We start from the raw sequence: 17,275 nt of genomic DNA, 5'->3' as shown, positions 1-17,275 counted from the left end.
AGTTTGAAAATGGTCTCTGCGTTCATGCAAGCTCCCTTCTCCCAGGGAGCATTCAAACTAGGCGAATCCACTGCTCAAATCTGGCGCCAAACACGGTATACCGGTGCAAAACCGATTCGGTGCGTGAAAACTGAGGAGAATCGGCGAATTTCGGTGAAGAACGGCAACGATTCGTTGGATATATGCAGAGTGCTCAATGGCATGTGGCAAACCAGCGGTGGTTGGGGCCGAATCGACAGGGACAACGCAGTTGAGGCTATGCTTCGTTATGCCGACACCGGACTGTCCACCTTCGACATGGCTGACCATTGTATTGTTTAGAACTTTGAAGCCTACTACCTTCCTCTAACTGTCTTCGCCGCATTCGCATGCGCTTTAGAAACGAAAATTATGCTATTGTTCTCTTCTAGTTCTTGCTTTCTATATGAATTTCATTATGACATTGTTCTCCATCACTCATCCAAGTGATTACCTATTTATATGGACAAAAATAACTGATGGGTAGTACCCGTTAGAAACTTCATCTCTTGCACGCATGGAAGATCAAGGATGCAAGACATTAGGTGCCACTTGGTTGCATGTCTTTAATGATCATAAAATTGAGAATATACCGATGCTTAGGGGTTGTCTTCAGTGGCTAAATAACCCAAAGGAACAGTGATCAAGAACGACTAATTCATATAATTTGTGGAGCTATCAGTGCTAGCTGCATGAGGAATAGAGTGTTTGTAGTATCAGATGATAATCCATCTGCTGCATTTTTAGTATGATGTCTATATTTATATTGTGTTTTATACTTGGATATTTGGCGTATTACCTGATTCCATCCAGGTTTTTATTTTTTGAACTGCACGTATCAACTAGAAACAATTTCTCTGTGGTCGTTAAAATATGACCTTCTTAAATGTTGAAAACCGTTTTGCTTTTTTACTTCATTTTAGATGGATAAAATTACAGTTCACTATTGAACACACTTTGTTTTTTTTTATTTTTCTTAGATGGACCAGCAGAGGATCTATATGGTATTTTCATCAACAGAGTTCGTCGAGAGCGTCCACCAGAGTTGCTTGCGGAGGTTCGCGGGTGAGTACTTAAACATCTTTATTTTTCTTCTTGTTCTTTTAGAATATTATCACCAAGGTAATCTTTCAATTGTGAGTGAGTGTGTGTGTGTGTGTGTGTGTGTGTGTGTGTGTGTGTGTGTGTGTGTGTTGGGAACTTGTTTGAGACAACTATGCAACAGATAAATGAGAAACTATGCATCACTCCTAAAAAATGCAACAGATAAATGAGAAACTATGCATCACTCCTAAAAAAATTAAGAAGAAGAGGACCAAAAATAACAGATGATGAAGACTTTGCCATTATAATGCTTACATTTGATTTGCAAGGGAACGCATTGTATTTTACATTTTTCAAATAGAAACTACTTTATGGGCCCATAAAGTAAATCTTTGTACATTGTGTAGATCAACGTCTTAAACCCCAATGTAGCAGTGACCAGTGAAGTAACTGGTTTTAAGACAAGCCAATTCCTGCTTAGTGAACCACAGAGGAACTATTACTTCATTCAGTGAAGATAAATTTATACCTAATGGTTCTGGTTTGAAACTACCTAATTAACATCCAGCAAGTTGACTTTGTCAGTGGTTTAATCAATTGGCTCAACCAGGTTTATGTACTTCTCCGCAATTTCCGGAATTGTGGTTATAATTCTTCTTGGGACTTTTTAAGGAAAACTTTTGCCTCATGAGAGAACTAGTTCAGCCTGTTGTTTTGCCTGAGAACTGGTTGATATGAAACCTCAATTTATGGTCATTGAAGGAATTTCTGACTGGATAGTCAGGCTAATCAAAGTCTTTTAAAAAATCTGGCTCTGTAAAGCTTTTGAATCTGTCTTGATTTAGTTCAAAACCAGCTGGATCAAACGGGGTCTTATACTACTAATTTTGCTACCAGTGCCTCAGACCACTTAGCCTCCGTTTGTTCAAAAGTGCATGAAGTCACATAGGGTTTTTTTTGGAACCTAGCCCTCAGATTTACAATTTTCATAATAATATTTACACCACATGATATCTGGCTTTTTGTTTGGATTTAATTTGATTTCATAATGCAAGAAGTCTCAGTGATACATTAAAGAGATTTACCCATTTAGCTGACAGAAGGCTAATGTTCTTCATGAAGTTGGCATGAAAACTTTTTAAGTTGAAATATCTGAGTAAAATAATTTTAAATTATTCTAAGATCTTGAGAAAAAGAGACTTTGAGAACTCGGTGCATGGTGCAGATCATGAAAAACTGAGTAAAGTTGTTGTATGTAAGAACTTTAATGTGATGTGATTGACACAAGCTCAATCATGACATCTACTTGCCTCAACTACTGCACGACTGTGCTCCTAAATTGAAGTGTTTGAGTGTTGCTCTCAAGTATGTCACTTGATGTAACCAAAAATGACAACTTTAGTCAATCTGTAATTGTTGCTGGGGAATTATCTTTAGTGGTCACATAATTTTGAATTAGTTCCAATTTGCTTTGTTGCTGGACTTTCCTCATAGAGCTCTGCATACCCTTCGCAACTGGTACTGAAGTCCTATGGGGAAACAATTTTGTTGAAACAATAGATCTGTTGGCATTTGCCTATTCAACTTCTTCTTGATTGTTTGGTGCAGGCTTACAAAATGGGTCCCCCCTCCTGTGAAAATGACTGGTAGCTATGTGAGGGAGAACATCAATGTTTCACGGAAGAGAATGGATGTTGACTGCTTGGACATGCTTCAGTTTCATTGGTATCTTTTTTGGTTACCATGTTTCTTACATGGTTCTCATTCTGTTTGATTCTTATGACATACACCTATTTCTACATTAAACAGGTGGGATTACTCAAATCCTGGGTACCTTGATGCACTGAGGCATCTGACTGATCTTAAGGATGAAGGTTAGGCATTGCTTTATTGTTTGTGTTTTTTTTTTTTTTTTTGACTTTGAACTTTGGAGCTTCTTCTAATACATTATAAATGTTTTAAATAGACCCTAACATTGCATGATAGGATTTCATTCCATGAAAAGCATGCAGGTAAAATTAAGACCTTGGCTTTGACAAACTTTGATACTGAAAGGCTACAAATAATCTTGGAAAATGGCATCCCAATTGTCAGCAATCAGGTTATCTGAAGATTTTTTTTTCTCCAATGATATATGTTGTACTTCAGTTTTTTAACTGCTTTGTCCGGAATTTGATTAGTTTGTTGTGCTTTCAGGTGCAACATTCTATTGTTGACATGCGTCCCCAGCAGAAAATGGCAGAACTTTGTCAACTTACGGGAGTTAAACTCATCACGTCTCTCTCTCTCTCACCCCTCTATATATATAATTTATATATTTGTATGCGGTTTAAAATCCAGTATCTGATTGGAACTGAAAAGCAGGTATGGAACTGTGATGGGTGGTCTTCTGTCTGAAAAGTTTCTTGATACCAACATAAACATTCCCTTTGCAAGTCCTCCTTTAAATACACCCTCTCTCCAAAAGTATAAAAGGGTATGGCTTCCTTGATTTGTTCTTGCCTTTTATTGATTTCTCCCTTTTTTTTTTTATTCTGGTTTCATTGAATTTTGTGGTACTACTTCTAATGTATCCTCAGATGGTTGATGCTTGGGGTGGCTGGAATCTCTTCCAATCCTTGCTTCAAACTTTGAAAAATGTTTCTGTAAAGCATGGGGTCTCGATTGCTACTGTGGCTGTGAAGTACGTACTCGATCAGGTAATTGTGGTCAGCAGTTTTTATATCATCTTTAATTTACACCCACTTGTTTCATTAAAAGTGTACTTTTTCAAATTTAAACGGGGCCTCTCCTGTATTGGATCAGGTAATTGTGGTCAGCAGTTTTTATATCATCTTTAATTTACACCCACTTGTTTCATTAAAAGTGTACTTTTCAAATTTAAATGGGGCCTCTCCTGTATTGATTCAAATTCGCTGTTTGCTACTAATTTTCTTTGACATCGACTCTTCCCCAAAATTGTCCCATTTGACATGTTTCTTTTTTGTGTTCTTGTGAGTGAGTGCAGCCAGCTGTGGCAGGTTCCATGGTAGGTGTACGACTTGGCCTCGTGGAGCATATCCAGGACACAAACGCCGTTTTCTCACTTGCGTTGGATGAGGAAGACGTGGATAACATAAAAGAAGTATTAAGTAAAGGGAGAGATCTTGTAAGAGTAATAGGCGACTGTGGAGATGAATACAGACGGGCATGAATATTACCATGAATTGGAAGTCACAGTATGCTGGCATGTAACTAGTTATTTTATTTTTTTTCCCTAGGCTCGAGAGCTTTTCATTTTATATGGATATATTACTTAAAACTTGTAATATGGTGCAAGTGTAAAAAGAGTACCAAATCATGTAATATGAAACGTGATTAGCTAGGTAACTCAAACTAGCATCCGCCTATTACGTCATTGTTCTCGCCTTAGACTTAAGACTCGAAGCAAGATAGGGTCGCATGTCGTGTATAAGAATAAGTTTGGTAAAACTTAAGGGTGATTTGTAATTTTGTGTCAACAATAAACCATGGAAAAATGCAAAAACAATATGGCGTTTACTATGATTTTAGCAAAAGTAAAAAATTTTACTTCAATTTTTTAATGTCTAAAAAATTAAAGAGGTAGAAAAATAAATACTGTATTTTCTATAAAAAAAATGGAAAAAATAAACAGAAAAACATAGGCAAGAAAATCAGTAGAATTGAATTTTTTAAAAGAAAAACATTTAAAAAATATATTCTTTCGTTTTCCTGGCACAATCGGTACCCTGAAGCCAGATTTCTCACTTTGTACGCCACTCACAGGACGTAGCTCGGAGGGCTAAGACGGGGAATGATCTGCTATTAAAATCTAACAATAAAATCAGAGATACTCTTAAGAGGAATAGGACAACTGCGGATATATTCCTTGTGGATTGAGACAAGACAACTGCCTGCCCATACTTCCAGAACAATATAAGCGATGGAATACTATGTGGCAGGCCGTTCTGCTCTAGGACAGCAAACAAAACTACATATTTTGATGCTTCTCCATCTATATCATGCACATAAAATATCGAGAAATCAATAACAGATCCGTCTAGTAAAAAGGCTCCCATAAAACTCTCCAATAGTCTTGCAAACATCTTGTAGAGTACTCTTCTTTTAACAAGGCTAAAGGACTCTTTAAGTAAGCTACGATGTGGAACAGAAATTTATCAAATACAAGTTCTGCTCAACAAATATACAGCAGACAGACACCAGCTCAGAAACTTTTCAACATGAAAATCATCAACATCAATTCAGGACACTGAGATTTAGAACCTGTCATCACCAGAACATGTTGGGTTAGGTTCATTTACCTTGAGATCATACAGTAGAGACTAAAAGTTCAACAACAGATCAGGGGTGACATTTGTTGTCACATATTGGAAAGGCATGCATTAATAGCAGGATATGCTGCTGAATTTTATTGCTTAGACTCATATGCGATAATTCGTTGCTCCAGCTGCATGAGCCAACAGAAGGAAGTACATTAGGTCAAGTACCATTAATGTAGCCGAGTGAGTAGAAAAAGAAAATCAAAGCTACTGTAAATTTCATATAGATTTCATCACATGATTACTTCCATGATAGAGAGGACAGAAAGCCCTAGTCTTGTACATAAAGATGGTGGATCTTCAACTTGGTTCATCAACAAACTATAAATAGAGTTTATGCAACCATGTCAAACAATGTCAAGGCTAGATACTACATTTTAGTAGTATTTACCTGAACCATGGTCTCAAATTTAGCTCGCAAATTATAATATTCGTGCTTGACCACCTGCAAGGCCCGTATGCATCTACACACAAAAAAAAAAATTGAAATAGATCCCATATACTTTAACAGTTTAAATATATTCACAACATGCAACTGTCATCGCATGATAAAATAAATTTACCACATCTCATAAACGGATTTGTGCAACTAATTTATGTCATGGGACAAAATCACAATGCTTAGAAACTATAGTCCATAAAGGTTAAACATGGTTCCTTAGTAAGATATAGGCTAGGACATATATTTGGTTCAGTGTGTAAGAAATTAGAGTAATGAAATATGTAGACTCCACTTTGATTGGATACCATCTAAAAGCAAGTGATTACTTAAACTTTCATATTCTTCACAGCTAATTTTCAATATTGGAGGATAAAAAATTAGAAAGTGTTTCTAGGGGACTAAAGGAAACCATTCCTTACCCTTCTTTGTCGTTATCCTCACAAAAGTGACGGAACTCAATGCAGGCAAGTTTTACTTGCTGAGCACCAACACTGCCACACCAAAACTCAAAACAATTTAGCTCTTCAACTACAACTATTCCATTAAGTTCTCAAATGATAGAATAATTGAAGCAATTTTTCAAAAAAAAAAAAAAAAATGTTAGAGTTCATAGGCTAATAAAAGCTGAAATTTTAACATAAATGTATATAAGAATTGTCAAACTAGTCATACCATACACATGCATATAAAGTACAAGCCAAAATAATAACATCATTGGACATCACATGTTTTTGTAATTAGTGATGATAAAAGTATTTCACCATCGTAAAATTTCTTCTCATTTCCATTTTAGTAAGGCAAAAGTAGAGCTATATTAAGGTGAACTCCATTTCTCATTAAAAAGAAGTGCCACTCAATGATGGCAATTTAAACTGATCCAATATCACAATATCTAATCCGTTTATAAATATCATGCCTAAAAAGCGAATGTCTGGGCCCTGAAGCATACAATTGATCTGCACTATTTGATATCAACATAATTCAACCTGATAATGTAAACGATTCTCATAAAAAAGAGTGCCTAGTAATTTCTCTTATGCAAAATTATGCATCAATCATTTCATTAACTGATTAATTTTGCTTTCGAAAGGAATGTACGCATACTACAAGGACTGTGTTCTCCCTCTAATTGCCAATAAACATGTAAAATAATGAAAATACAAGGATAAAGATTTATAATAACAAATAATATATGGTCATAAGCTTTCACAGTATGAGATACCACATAATGTTAATGTTACCTAATTCAAGTTTATTAGTGAATCAGTTTACCTTAAAAAGTACAGCGGAATGATTTAGTCATACAACAAATACCTTCAGTAAGATAGGACACAGTAACTAATTAATAACTTTTTAGATATTTTTAGACATATATTGATTTCTAAGTTCATAACTTATAAACATAAATAAAGTAATTACTGTAAACATGAAAGTAGAGTTAACTTTTTTAAAATTTTGATTTTTTACACCACTGAGACCCAGTAAAATTTTCTATTTCAACCACATCAATTGATTTTAAAAATTGAGTTTTAGATATTTTATTCATTACACATGAATAAATGACTCAAATAAAAGGTTATTAAAGTGCACCCTTGAAGAAAAAGATGCTACTAGTTAATCTACAACTTAAAAAAAAATATACTGAATAATATTTAGACGCTACAGAATTTAGTTGTGAGTAATAAATTTGAAATCAAGCACAACACTAAGGTGCTAATTCTAGTCATGGTGCACAATAACAAGAGGTTACATTGACCTGTATCAAGTCTCCTTAAACGATGTTATGCAACACCAAATATGCAATTATTTATCATATAAAAGGGGAACCTCGATGCTAATCATTCCCCATGCTAATAGATGGAAAGAATACATATTATCATTTATTACTACATAAAAATAAGTACAAATGCATCCTCTTCCTACTTCCTATATGTCATTTATTTCTCTCTCTCACACACTTTCTGTTTCTCCATATCTCTGTTCCCTCAACAATGAAGAAGAATATTTAATCTTTTGGCTTTGACAGTTTTACGTGGAAAAATATATGCATCCAAATAAGTTCTCTAAATGTGTACGAGAACTTATAAAGTAAGGTACTTTTGCAAGATCTGCAACAGAGACACCCAGAAACAGAGAAACGTCCCTATAGAGTAGGAAATGATGTTGATCAGTAACTGGTTGGCCACCAGAACCAAACCCAGAAGACAAAAGCTTTCCGAAAAGCATGAACTTTTTCTAGAAAAAGCAAGAAAAAGTTTCCCAAATAAAAAATAATTCATGATGAAAAATAATTAAAAGAAGTGTGGATTCCTTGTCATAGAAAATTTTATAAAGAGAAACATGAGAATGATCACAGTCCAATATCATGCAGATTCTAAAACCCACAATACATTTAACTTCCCATTCAACTATGCCCTTTCCACCAGGACCATAAAAGTTTTGAGTCAAATGCCTATAAAGTTCTATGGTCATCTTAGATATACCAATTGATAATTTTCTGCATGTGTCAAAACTAAAGCATATATCCTCGAACGCAAGCATAAATTTTCATTAGTTTCCTCCACACCACATAAGAATGACACTAATGACGAGTAACCAGTGGCAGTTGAAACAGAGCTTTAATGGAATAAGATAGAAAATCATTCTTCAGATATGCAGGAACTATTTAAAGTAAAAAGCAGTTACTGACAAAGAGAAACTAAAGGTGAAAGGGAATCATAAGCGGATCAGCTGATCAATCGAGGAAATTGTTTTTTTCATGTTTCTTCAAGTGCTAGATCAGGGTGGAGTGGTTACCTAGAGCTGCTTCCTTTCAACTGGTGAACATAAGCGTCCACCTTCTGGAAATCAACAGCAACTTGATCCCTTTCCACATTAAGAAACAAGTCAACCTAACTAGATTTAGACAAAAAATAAAGCAAAGTCCATAAGGATTCAACGTACAGCAGTTTGGTCAGTTCTGTTAAAATCCTCTCCGAATCTTCACAGAAGAGAGCAACTACTTCAGCTACAAAACCAGGATTACTAGCATCCTGTAACATCTGAAGCTGAGTGAACTGTTCATCCAACAGTCCCTGTCATGCGTAAAACTATGAATTGTTAGCGACTTAATTCGTTCACTTTCTCACGAATTCGTTCCCCAGAAGCGAAAAAATGGAGATACTATATTCCGGCAGAAGTCCATGTCAAGCAGTCAGGGAAAGGGAGGAGTTGGGTATGAAATTAGACCAATATAAGCATCTAAATTCAAACAAAATAAGAGAAAACCAGGCCAAAGAGGCCCCCAACCTCCAACAAGAAACCCTAGAAAAAATAGAAAAAAAGGACAAAGTATCACCCGTTTAAGCTAAACCAGTCAAAATCACCGGAAATTGTCCTAATCCTCAAAACCAAACAACCTGACTAACAGAAATAAAACTCCCGAAAAATCAAGGATGATTTAAGAGAACAGAAAAAACGCAATAAAACCACCCACTATAAAAAAAAAAAAAAAAAAAAAAAAAAAGGCTTGGAGGATCGTAATAACTCCGATACCTCTCTAAGCATGGCATTCACCAACCCATTGAGCTGGTCCTTGAGCCCCATCGCTGCCATCAGTCAACCACTAATGCCCACGAAAAAGTATTTTCGGAGGGAAATCAGGAATGCAGAACAGGACCACTCGAGTTCGTGGCCCAGAATTTATGTGGAGAGAGGAAATGGGAGGGATTATTTTATTTGAAAATGCGTGCTGTGAGATCTTCGACTTCGTGCGATTTTGGCAATTGTACGCTACTAATAAAGTGAGCGAGCGCATTGAGATTCCGTCAGGCATATTTACGCCTCTACCCTTTTGTCCTTTACAAAAATTTTAAAATACTGAAAATGAAAAACATTGGACACCGCTGGGTAACCATTTATTCACCCAAAGGGGGGGTTATAGACGGGTTAGAGTGACCAGATTCTGTAGTTTATTTTTGTTTTATTTTATATAATTAGAGAGCACAACTCAAGTACAATTTTTAATTATTTAGAAGTAATATTGTAATTATTACCGACATAGATGATAATATAAAATATCCATGTCATCTAATGACTAATCGGTTCCCTGGAAAGAAAAGAAGGCCCAAGAATGGACAGGTATTGTAATCTGCCGAAGGCATAATATATAGAAGGGAATCTTTTTTCTTCTGCTTTTTATGTTGATATGGACACTAATGCGATGCTGTCAATCGTGACAAGATATCTCTTCACCAAATGTCCCGGAAACAGTTTTGGCGGGGTTTCATTGCCGTGAGTAATTCTGTTCGAGATTTTTCCCGGTATATTGGGAGTCAGAATGGGATGCTTTATTCCCCTAGTTTACAGGTGTCCGGTAGGAATAGGGGTGGCTTCGAACGCGAGCCGTTCTGTTCGAGATTTTTCCCGGTATATTGGGAGTCAGAATGGGATGCTTTATTCCCCTAGTTTACCGGTGTCCGGTGGGAATAGGGGTGGCTTAGAACATAACCGGTTCGCGAGCCGGTTCAGTTCAGCTTGGTAGCTTGGTTCTATTAGTCATTTATTGAGCTCGAGCTGAGCTCCAGCACGTTCATTTACCTTAACGACCCGAGCTCAACCGAAGCTAGGTTCGGTTTGTTGGCTTACAAGCCGGCTCGAAATGAGTCGGATCGGTATGAATCGGTAAGGGGATCGCGAGCAGGAGCAAGAGCGAGGGGGGAAAAAATTTTCCTCCCCCCTCGTCACTGTCGACCCCTCCCATCGGTTGTTGTCGCCGCCTCTACTGCCGTCGTAGCTGTTCGCCGGCGTCTATACCGCTGTCGCAGCTGCTCGCCGGCCGCCTCTGTGGCCGTCCATTCGATTTCTTTCTCTCCTCGTCGTCGCTTTTGTTTCCGTCGTTGCCGACTCTGTTGTGGCCGCCATCCCTGACGATAGGTCCTCCCCAGCGCCGTAACCCCATTCCCTCCGCAACATTGGCAAAAAACCATAACAGAGGAGAAATAATCTCCCCCTTCCTCGTGAGAAGATGATCTCGCATGTGCGAGATCATAAAAAAAAAAAAACTTTTTCCTCTGGAAAAAATTAAAAATAAATTTTATAGAAATAATTTTCTATAAACTATTAGTGTCTCATGTTTTTTTAAACATTTTTCTAATTAAAATTTTTTATTAAAAATCATATAATTTTCTAAGTAAGATTTTTCGTACCAAGATGGGGTAGAAAACTATATAGAAAATTTCTGAATAAGTATTTAACAGTTGATGCTGTAATACTTTTAGCATGAAGCAATTTTCATTGCAATTTTGTGTTTGATATTTTATTTAATTAAAAATTTATCGATAAGTATAATAATATATTAGATTGATTATTAATTTTTATTTATTTTCCTATAAGAGACAATAAAAGGTCCATTTAACTTTCCTAAGAAATTTTTAAAATATTTCATGTAATTTTCTAATAAGTCACTAATAGTAATAAGATTTTATTTAAAGGTTTTTTTGGGAATATGTATCATAGGAAAAATATTTTTAGTTTTTCCTATAATATAAATTTTGATCTAGGGGCACTAAGGAGGCCATAATAAATTATGGCCAGATTCAAAAATTACAAAACAAGCTAGACAACAATTGGAGTAAAAAATATTAATATTGGTGTATTTTAATCCATTATTGAAATTCAATCTTGAACCTCCCCTATCATTATATTTTTTAAAAATGTATGCATAATTTTATATATAATTTATTCAAAGCCACCCCTACGTACGAGATCATAAACAAGGAAAAAAAAACTCTTTGTCCCTTCCTCATGCCTCTTAAATAAATTGAAAAGATATTTTAGTAAAAATACGTTTCTAGAGACTATTAGTGGTTTTTTCAATAAATATTAAAAATACATTTTTAATAGAAATATAGGGACCATTAGTGCCTCATATTTTTTCAAAATATTTTTCTAATTATAAATTCTTTTTAAAAAATCATATAATTTTCCAAGTAAGATTTTCTTGCCAATATGGGTTAGAGAACCATATAGAAAAATCTTGAATAATTATTTGACAGTTGATGATATAATACTTTGAGCATGAGGCAATTTTCATAGCAATTTTGTGTTTGACATTTTATGTGATTAAAAATTTATCGATAAGTATAATAATATATTAGATTAATTATTAATTTTTATTTATTTCCTTAGAAAAGGCAATAAGAGGTCCATTTAACTTTCCTAAAAAAAATTTAAAATATTTCTTGTAATTTTCTAGTAAGTCTATAATAGTAATAGGATTTTATTTAAAGGATTTATAGTTTTTATTTGGGTGATTGTAAATTGATAGTGATATTTTATTTTATTTTGTTGTGTTTGATTATTGTATGGAGTTTATTTATAATGTTATGCAGTGTATGGAGTGTTTAGATTATTTTATGGAGTGTATAAACAATTTCATGAAGTGTTTATGGAATGTATAGACAATTTTATGGAGTGTTTATGCAAGTATTATGTATATTGATTATACCCAATTTTAAGTAGAGGTCATGCAGAATTTTATACAAGTATTATATATATATAGATTATGCTCAATTTTAAGTAGAAGTTATGCCCAATCTTATACACATATTATATATATAAGTTATGCCCAATTTTATGTAAAGGTCATGCCCAATTTTATGTAAAATGTATGCATAATTTTATATACATTTTATTCGATATATATTTTTTGAAAAGTTTTAAATATATGTTGAGGCTCGAACTCGGCTTGAACTCGTTGGGCTCGAACTCGATAACAATTTTAGGCTCGAGACGAGGCTCGGCTCGAAATATTTAAATCAAACTTGAACATAAGCAAGTTCGGGTTTGGCTCGGCTCGATGCCACCCCTAGGTAGGAACGTATAAAAAAAAATATGTCTCCCTTTTATCTTTTAAAAAGGTTAATAATAGAGTGATATGCAATTCAAAGCACTAACTTTCATTCCTTTGTTAACAGTAAGCTTCAGAAATAAATATTCATATTTATGCGATAAATTAATATTTCGAAAAAAACGAACGTGATAGAAAGATTACCTTCTTAAGTTATACAATTTTTAAACTACATTTATAATCGGAACCATAATTAACCATTTCAACTATCAAAAGTACATTTGTTAAATATTTCAGGGCTGCCGGATGTCAGGCCTTTTTTTCTTTTTTGCTAGCCTATCAAAGCATCCATCTCCTCATAACTATATTAAGGTTAGAACTATCATCTTTCTACCATTGAATCCAAAATCCCCACATTAAGTAGCTGATCACCCTCATGCGATCACGTTGCTGCTCTAATCACCTGGAACACACGAATTTATAAAACATGGCGATAAGATTAGTTCAAGAATTCCGGAATTTTCAATCAATATTACAAATTTCAACAGAACTGACACAATCTCATCTCCACTAATAGTAGGCCTTTGGGTAACAAATCCAAGACTTATTCTAGCCCAGTGCTTTGGGTAGTATAAAGTTTACTGGTCTCGAATACAGCTATCATATACCAGACTTCACACAGACTACGAGGATGAATAGTCAAACTGCAGCAGCAGCAGGTCCCTTGCCCGCTGCCGGCGGTGAAGTTGCCTCCGGTGCAGCAACTTCTTGTGGTGCTGCTGCGTTTGTGGGTGCTTCCCAAAAGGCCGTCTTCTTCCCTGTCTTTGAAACGGTTTGCAAAACAGCCTCAGGCTGAACGTTGCCTTTCACTGTCACTTTCTGCTCCTTCAAGTCTACATCGAACGAGTCTACACCTGACAAAATTCATAAAGCTTTTTAAGTGTCGAGGTTACTCATCCACCAAGGTATCCACAAAACATATACTCTTCCGGAAAAGAGAGGAAAACTGTGTGGCGACAAAACTCTCAATGACAAGTCTATCAGTAGATACAACTGATCCAACAACTTGAAAATGAAAAATGCACTATAAACAACGCCATTAAGGATTGAGTAGAAGTGAACAACCTTCCATCTTGGTAAGAACCCTCTTCACGGCCCCAACACAGCCTTCACAGGACATACCAACATTGAGAACAACTGTCTGCAGACACGAGCATACAGAATTTTTAGTTTACGCATATGGTGTAATAGAAAAGAGGAATAGAGCTCTGAAAGAATTCCAACCACATTAGCTTCGGTATCTTACATAGTTTTAGGTATTCCCTTTCCCCAACCAAAGACAGGTAATAGGATAACGTATTTCTGGGTGTAAGCATACGTCTGCTCTAAATTTCTGGGACTAATACTTTTCAGAACGACCAAGTTGCATAATGAAGCTACGAAGTCATACTACCATGGAGAGCATAATTTTCTTCTGTCCAACCTAATGAATGCCTCCAGCAGCCCCAGATCTGGCAAGACACTTACTTATCTACTGATAAAAAAAAACTTGACATTCTTGCACAATATTGCTCCACATTCAGCTTTTACTACCTTCTCCGAGTCATGCGACTAGTTTCCAAAAAACAGAGGACTGTCCTCCTAGATATACATGACCATATGCTATTTGTATCAAATGCACAAACCGAGGATCTATACTAGAAAGGATAACTAAGTCATAGATAAATAAGTAACCCAACCTCACCACTTTAGTTGCGGAGACAATGTTTAGAGATATCCAAGTGGGCACACATAACAGCTGAAAATAACTGGCATGTCCACACATCAGCTTGCTTATTTGGATAAGCAGGCAAAGGTAAAACTCTAACAACAAATAAGATATGCAAAGTGAAATTGCAATTCTATCAATCATTGGGAGCAAAACCCAACCAATCATGATGCCAAGAATCCAGGCTTCGTTAATGTGTTTGAAAGTACGAGATAAAGAACCTTCCTCCCATTATCACTAGTCAAGAACTAAGCAGAGAAGCTGCAACCAGGAGGTGTAAAAAGCTCAAACAAAATCCAGCGGATTTACGTCTGTGGCTCTTAAATCCATTCCAGAGTAAGAGCAGCTTTCATAATTGGGATCTCAAAGAAATAGAATGTCTACTTTTTCTTCCCACTTAAACATAGATATATAGCCAAGTATCGAATGAATAAAGAAGAAAACTTGCTACTGTAGACATGATCGAAGCAGTCATGTAAAAGAAGCTCTTGACTTAGAGCTGTAGTAACAAGCCCTCATCACTCTCATGGTTTCATTTATTCACTTTATCAGTCTATCTTTTTTCAACATTTCTTTTCATTTTTCTAATTCTTTTGTCCATTCCTCATCAGTGAGATCTCTACTAAAGATCTTTTTCTCCAGTCATGTACACTTCTCCCAAGTGCTAATCATGGATTTTTATATTTTTAGTTAAAACAGAAACTCTTCACCTTTTTTCCCGTCTTCAGAGAACAACAAACTCTTCATTACAACTGAGGTAACTCAACCATTCCATTCTCTCAACCCTAGTTAACGAGAAAAATTAATTATGATATCCATCATCCACATGCGCTCTTTTGCATTGAAAACCTAATTTCTTACAATAAAACAAACCAACTATAAATTCAACTCAATCGACAACAGGCAAAAGTGTCTAGTCTTCTCCAAAGAATAGTCTCATCGTCTCGGCAAAACCGAACTTTAGGCCGCAAAACAAACCACAACAAGAAACAATCCAACATTTTTTTGCAACAATAAGATCTATATAGTCGGCTTTTCATTCATGCTGAATTATTTCTATCAGTGGCATCATCATCAGCTGCAGTTAGAATTATGAACCAAGACGGTTTTCGAACATCCTAAAAAGAACTGTAAGAGAAGTAAAATCCAACCCTATCTCGCGTCTGTCTTCACCAGTTTATGAGAAACAAACACCACCAACGCCTAACAAACGAAAACACATATCCCGACAATTCGTATACTTTTCAAGGCTTAATCAACGAAATCCGATATCTCGTCACCCACTTGTACACTAAAAGAAACATAACCAGAGAACATCAAAGCGAAGATCGATTTGAAAGGATGAAAGATCATTACCTGAGCCATATCTGGAACCGGAAGCGATTGAACGAGACACGATACACACAGGCGGTTGAATTCCTTGGATTTTACCCGGCTTTATATAAAACATTCAAAGGGCGCCGAAAATGACATTTGATAATTGTGGAGTGGGGTCGTCATGGCGCTGCAATGACTTCCGCCTTGTGCGCCTTGCGCTTTTTTGTGTCAACCTTGAACACAGAGGGCTGACGAAGCTCGTGGGCTCGGAGAGGATTATTTGGAAAACACGCAAGAAAAGAAAGACGAGGTCAAGCCTATAAAAAATGTTTCGTATACCTAACAGTACAAGTTGTGCTTCCTGTGGATAGTAGTACATTGTACTGCCCAACCGATGGTGCAGGCCTGGGCCCACTTTGTCAACCGAAGCTTCCAAAGAAAGCAACTGATCCCAACCACCGACTTAGAATTAGCAGAAAGAGTTGGTTCCAACCGTGGATGGGGAATCTGGAGAGCTTTTCTGCCGTTGAGGGCGTATTAGCGTAGTGTACAGAAAATTAAGAAAATGTTACATCTCTTTCTTAGATTAAAGGGATTACTAATCACGAGTTGACAATTAAAAGATGCAATGTATCGGGACAGTCGAAGCTAATGACTAGGTAAGAACAATTTGTGGCGACGGAAAGAAACCTGAAAGCTAGATTCGTCATATTAAATTATAGACATCTCTGACTATTCATAATGTATTTGGATTCCCCCTTTCATTATGATCGTGCAACAGGAGTAAGACGTCAGCGTTCTTAAAATAAAACTTCCAAATGACTGGACTTGACATTTGGACGTAATTTCTTATAAATGTGAAAATATTAATTACATTATTCTTATAAAATATAACATGCTTATTTGATGTGACATCGTTCATATAGCGACTTGAGTTATAACTAGTGAATCTAGAGTCATATCCAAACTCATATGACTAACTGCCTTTTGTAGTTTCATAAATATACAATAAATTTATTCTAAAAAATCCGCCAAGTTGGATTCTAGTTCAGATTATGATGCCTTAGTATTGAGTGTCAATATTACATAACCCCAAGTGGCCATCAAAATAAGTATGATGATAGATTTTGGTATACTTGGGTTAGATCGAATCCAAGGGAGGCCAACTTCGGGTTTTATGATATATTATCTTATTTCACTAGACTTAAATGCAAAATAGTAGTATAGTAGGTGGGAGGGTTGATCTAATACAAGAAAATCAGGTGCGAAACATGCGAAATGACTATCTTAATTCTTCGATCATGATCAACGGCTATCTCAATCGTCCAATCAACCTATCTCAATCGTCCAATCATGATCAAATAACTTAGATAACTGTTTCACACCAAATAATTTTTCGTATTGGATCAACAGTGTAGTTGGCTGGTTTTAAAGTTATAAATGAGTAACAAACGATGGGTATAAGTTCTCTCATCCTTATTCTATTACTCATTTTGGTGGCAATAGAACAATTTTAT

At 35.8% G+C, this 17,275-nt stretch overlaps 3 protein-coding genes across 3 annotated transcripts; 1 reads left to right on the top strand and 2 right to left on the bottom strand.

Annotated features, from left to right (window-relative positions):
• The first annotated feature begins 81 nt into the window (after positions 1-81).
• Positions 82-4,414, top strand: LOC137956770 (uncharacterized). The gene is given in 10 exon segments (XM_068804388.1): positions 82-224; positions 226-310; positions 999-1,083; positions 2,671-2,787; positions 2,872-2,936; positions 3,075-3,163; positions 3,259-3,338; positions 3,427-3,538; positions 3,642-3,761; positions 4,070-4,414. Coding segments are annotated over 10 exon segments (981 nt in total). The 5' UTR covers positions 82-182; the 3' UTR covers positions 4,256-4,414.
• Positions 4,415-5,121: 707 nt separating this feature from the next.
• On the bottom strand, positions 5,122-9,579 carry LOC137956758 (histidine-containing phosphotransfer protein 2-like). Its single transcript, XM_068804364.1, has 6 exons — positions 9,379-9,579; positions 8,788-8,918; positions 8,641-8,709; positions 6,264-6,335; positions 5,794-5,866; positions 5,122-5,530 (listed from the first exon to the last, which is right to left on the bottom strand). Exons 1-6 carry the CDS (start codon positions 9,436-9,438, stop codon positions 5,492-5,494), a joined length of 444 nt encoding a protein of 147 aa, XP_068660465.1. The 5' UTR covers positions 9,439-9,579; the 3' UTR covers positions 5,122-5,491.
• A 3,571-nt stretch (positions 9,580-13,150) lies between these two features.
• Positions 13,151-16,048, bottom strand: LOC137956549 (copper transport protein ATX1-like). The gene is made up of 3 exons (XM_068804092.1): positions 15,798-16,048; positions 13,799-13,874; positions 13,151-13,587 (listed from the first exon to the last, which is right to left on the bottom strand). The coding sequence occupies exons 1-3, from the start codon at positions 15,804-15,806 to the stop codon at positions 13,373-13,375; spliced, it is 300 nt and encodes a 99-aa protein (XP_068660193.1). The 5' UTR covers positions 15,807-16,048; the 3' UTR covers positions 13,151-13,372.
• Between the last annotated feature and the right edge of the window lie 1,227 nt (positions 16,049-17,275).

Source organism: Aristolochia californica, unplaced genomic scaffold (assembly GCF_029961685.1).
Source record: "Aristolochia californica isolate CCGP_79_NKW_82.1479 unplaced genomic scaffold, dmAriCali1.0.hap1 SCAF_2, whole genome shotgun sequence".
In the NCBI taxonomy this organism is placed as follows: Eukaryota; Viridiplantae; Streptophyta; class Magnoliopsida; order Piperales; family Aristolochiaceae; genus Aristolochia; species Aristolochia californica.
Note: the sequence above shows the minus strand (reverse complement) of the source record. Positions and strands in the feature narration are given on the sequence as shown.

Excerpts from the sequence above, each read along its gene's own strand:
- LOC137956758 (XM_068804364.1), bottom strand. The coding sequence starts at position 9,438 with ATGGCAGCGATGGGGCTCAAGGACCAGCTCAATGGGTTGGTGAATGCC. Across the intron at positions 6,336-8,640 it reads TTGAAAGGAAGCAGCTCTAG|TGTTGGTGCTCAGCAAGTAA; the intron begins GTAACCACTCCA and ends TTGGTGTGGCAG. Across the intron at positions 5,531-5,793 it reads AATTTGAGACCATGGTTCAG|CTGGAGCAACGAATTATCGC; the intron begins GTAAATACTACT and ends TGGCTCATGCAG.
- LOC137956549 (XM_068804092.1), bottom strand. Across the intron at positions 13,588-13,798 it reads GGTTCTTACCAAGATGGAAG|GTGTAGACTCGTTCGATGTA; the intron begins GTTGTTCACTTC and ends GAATTTTGTCAG.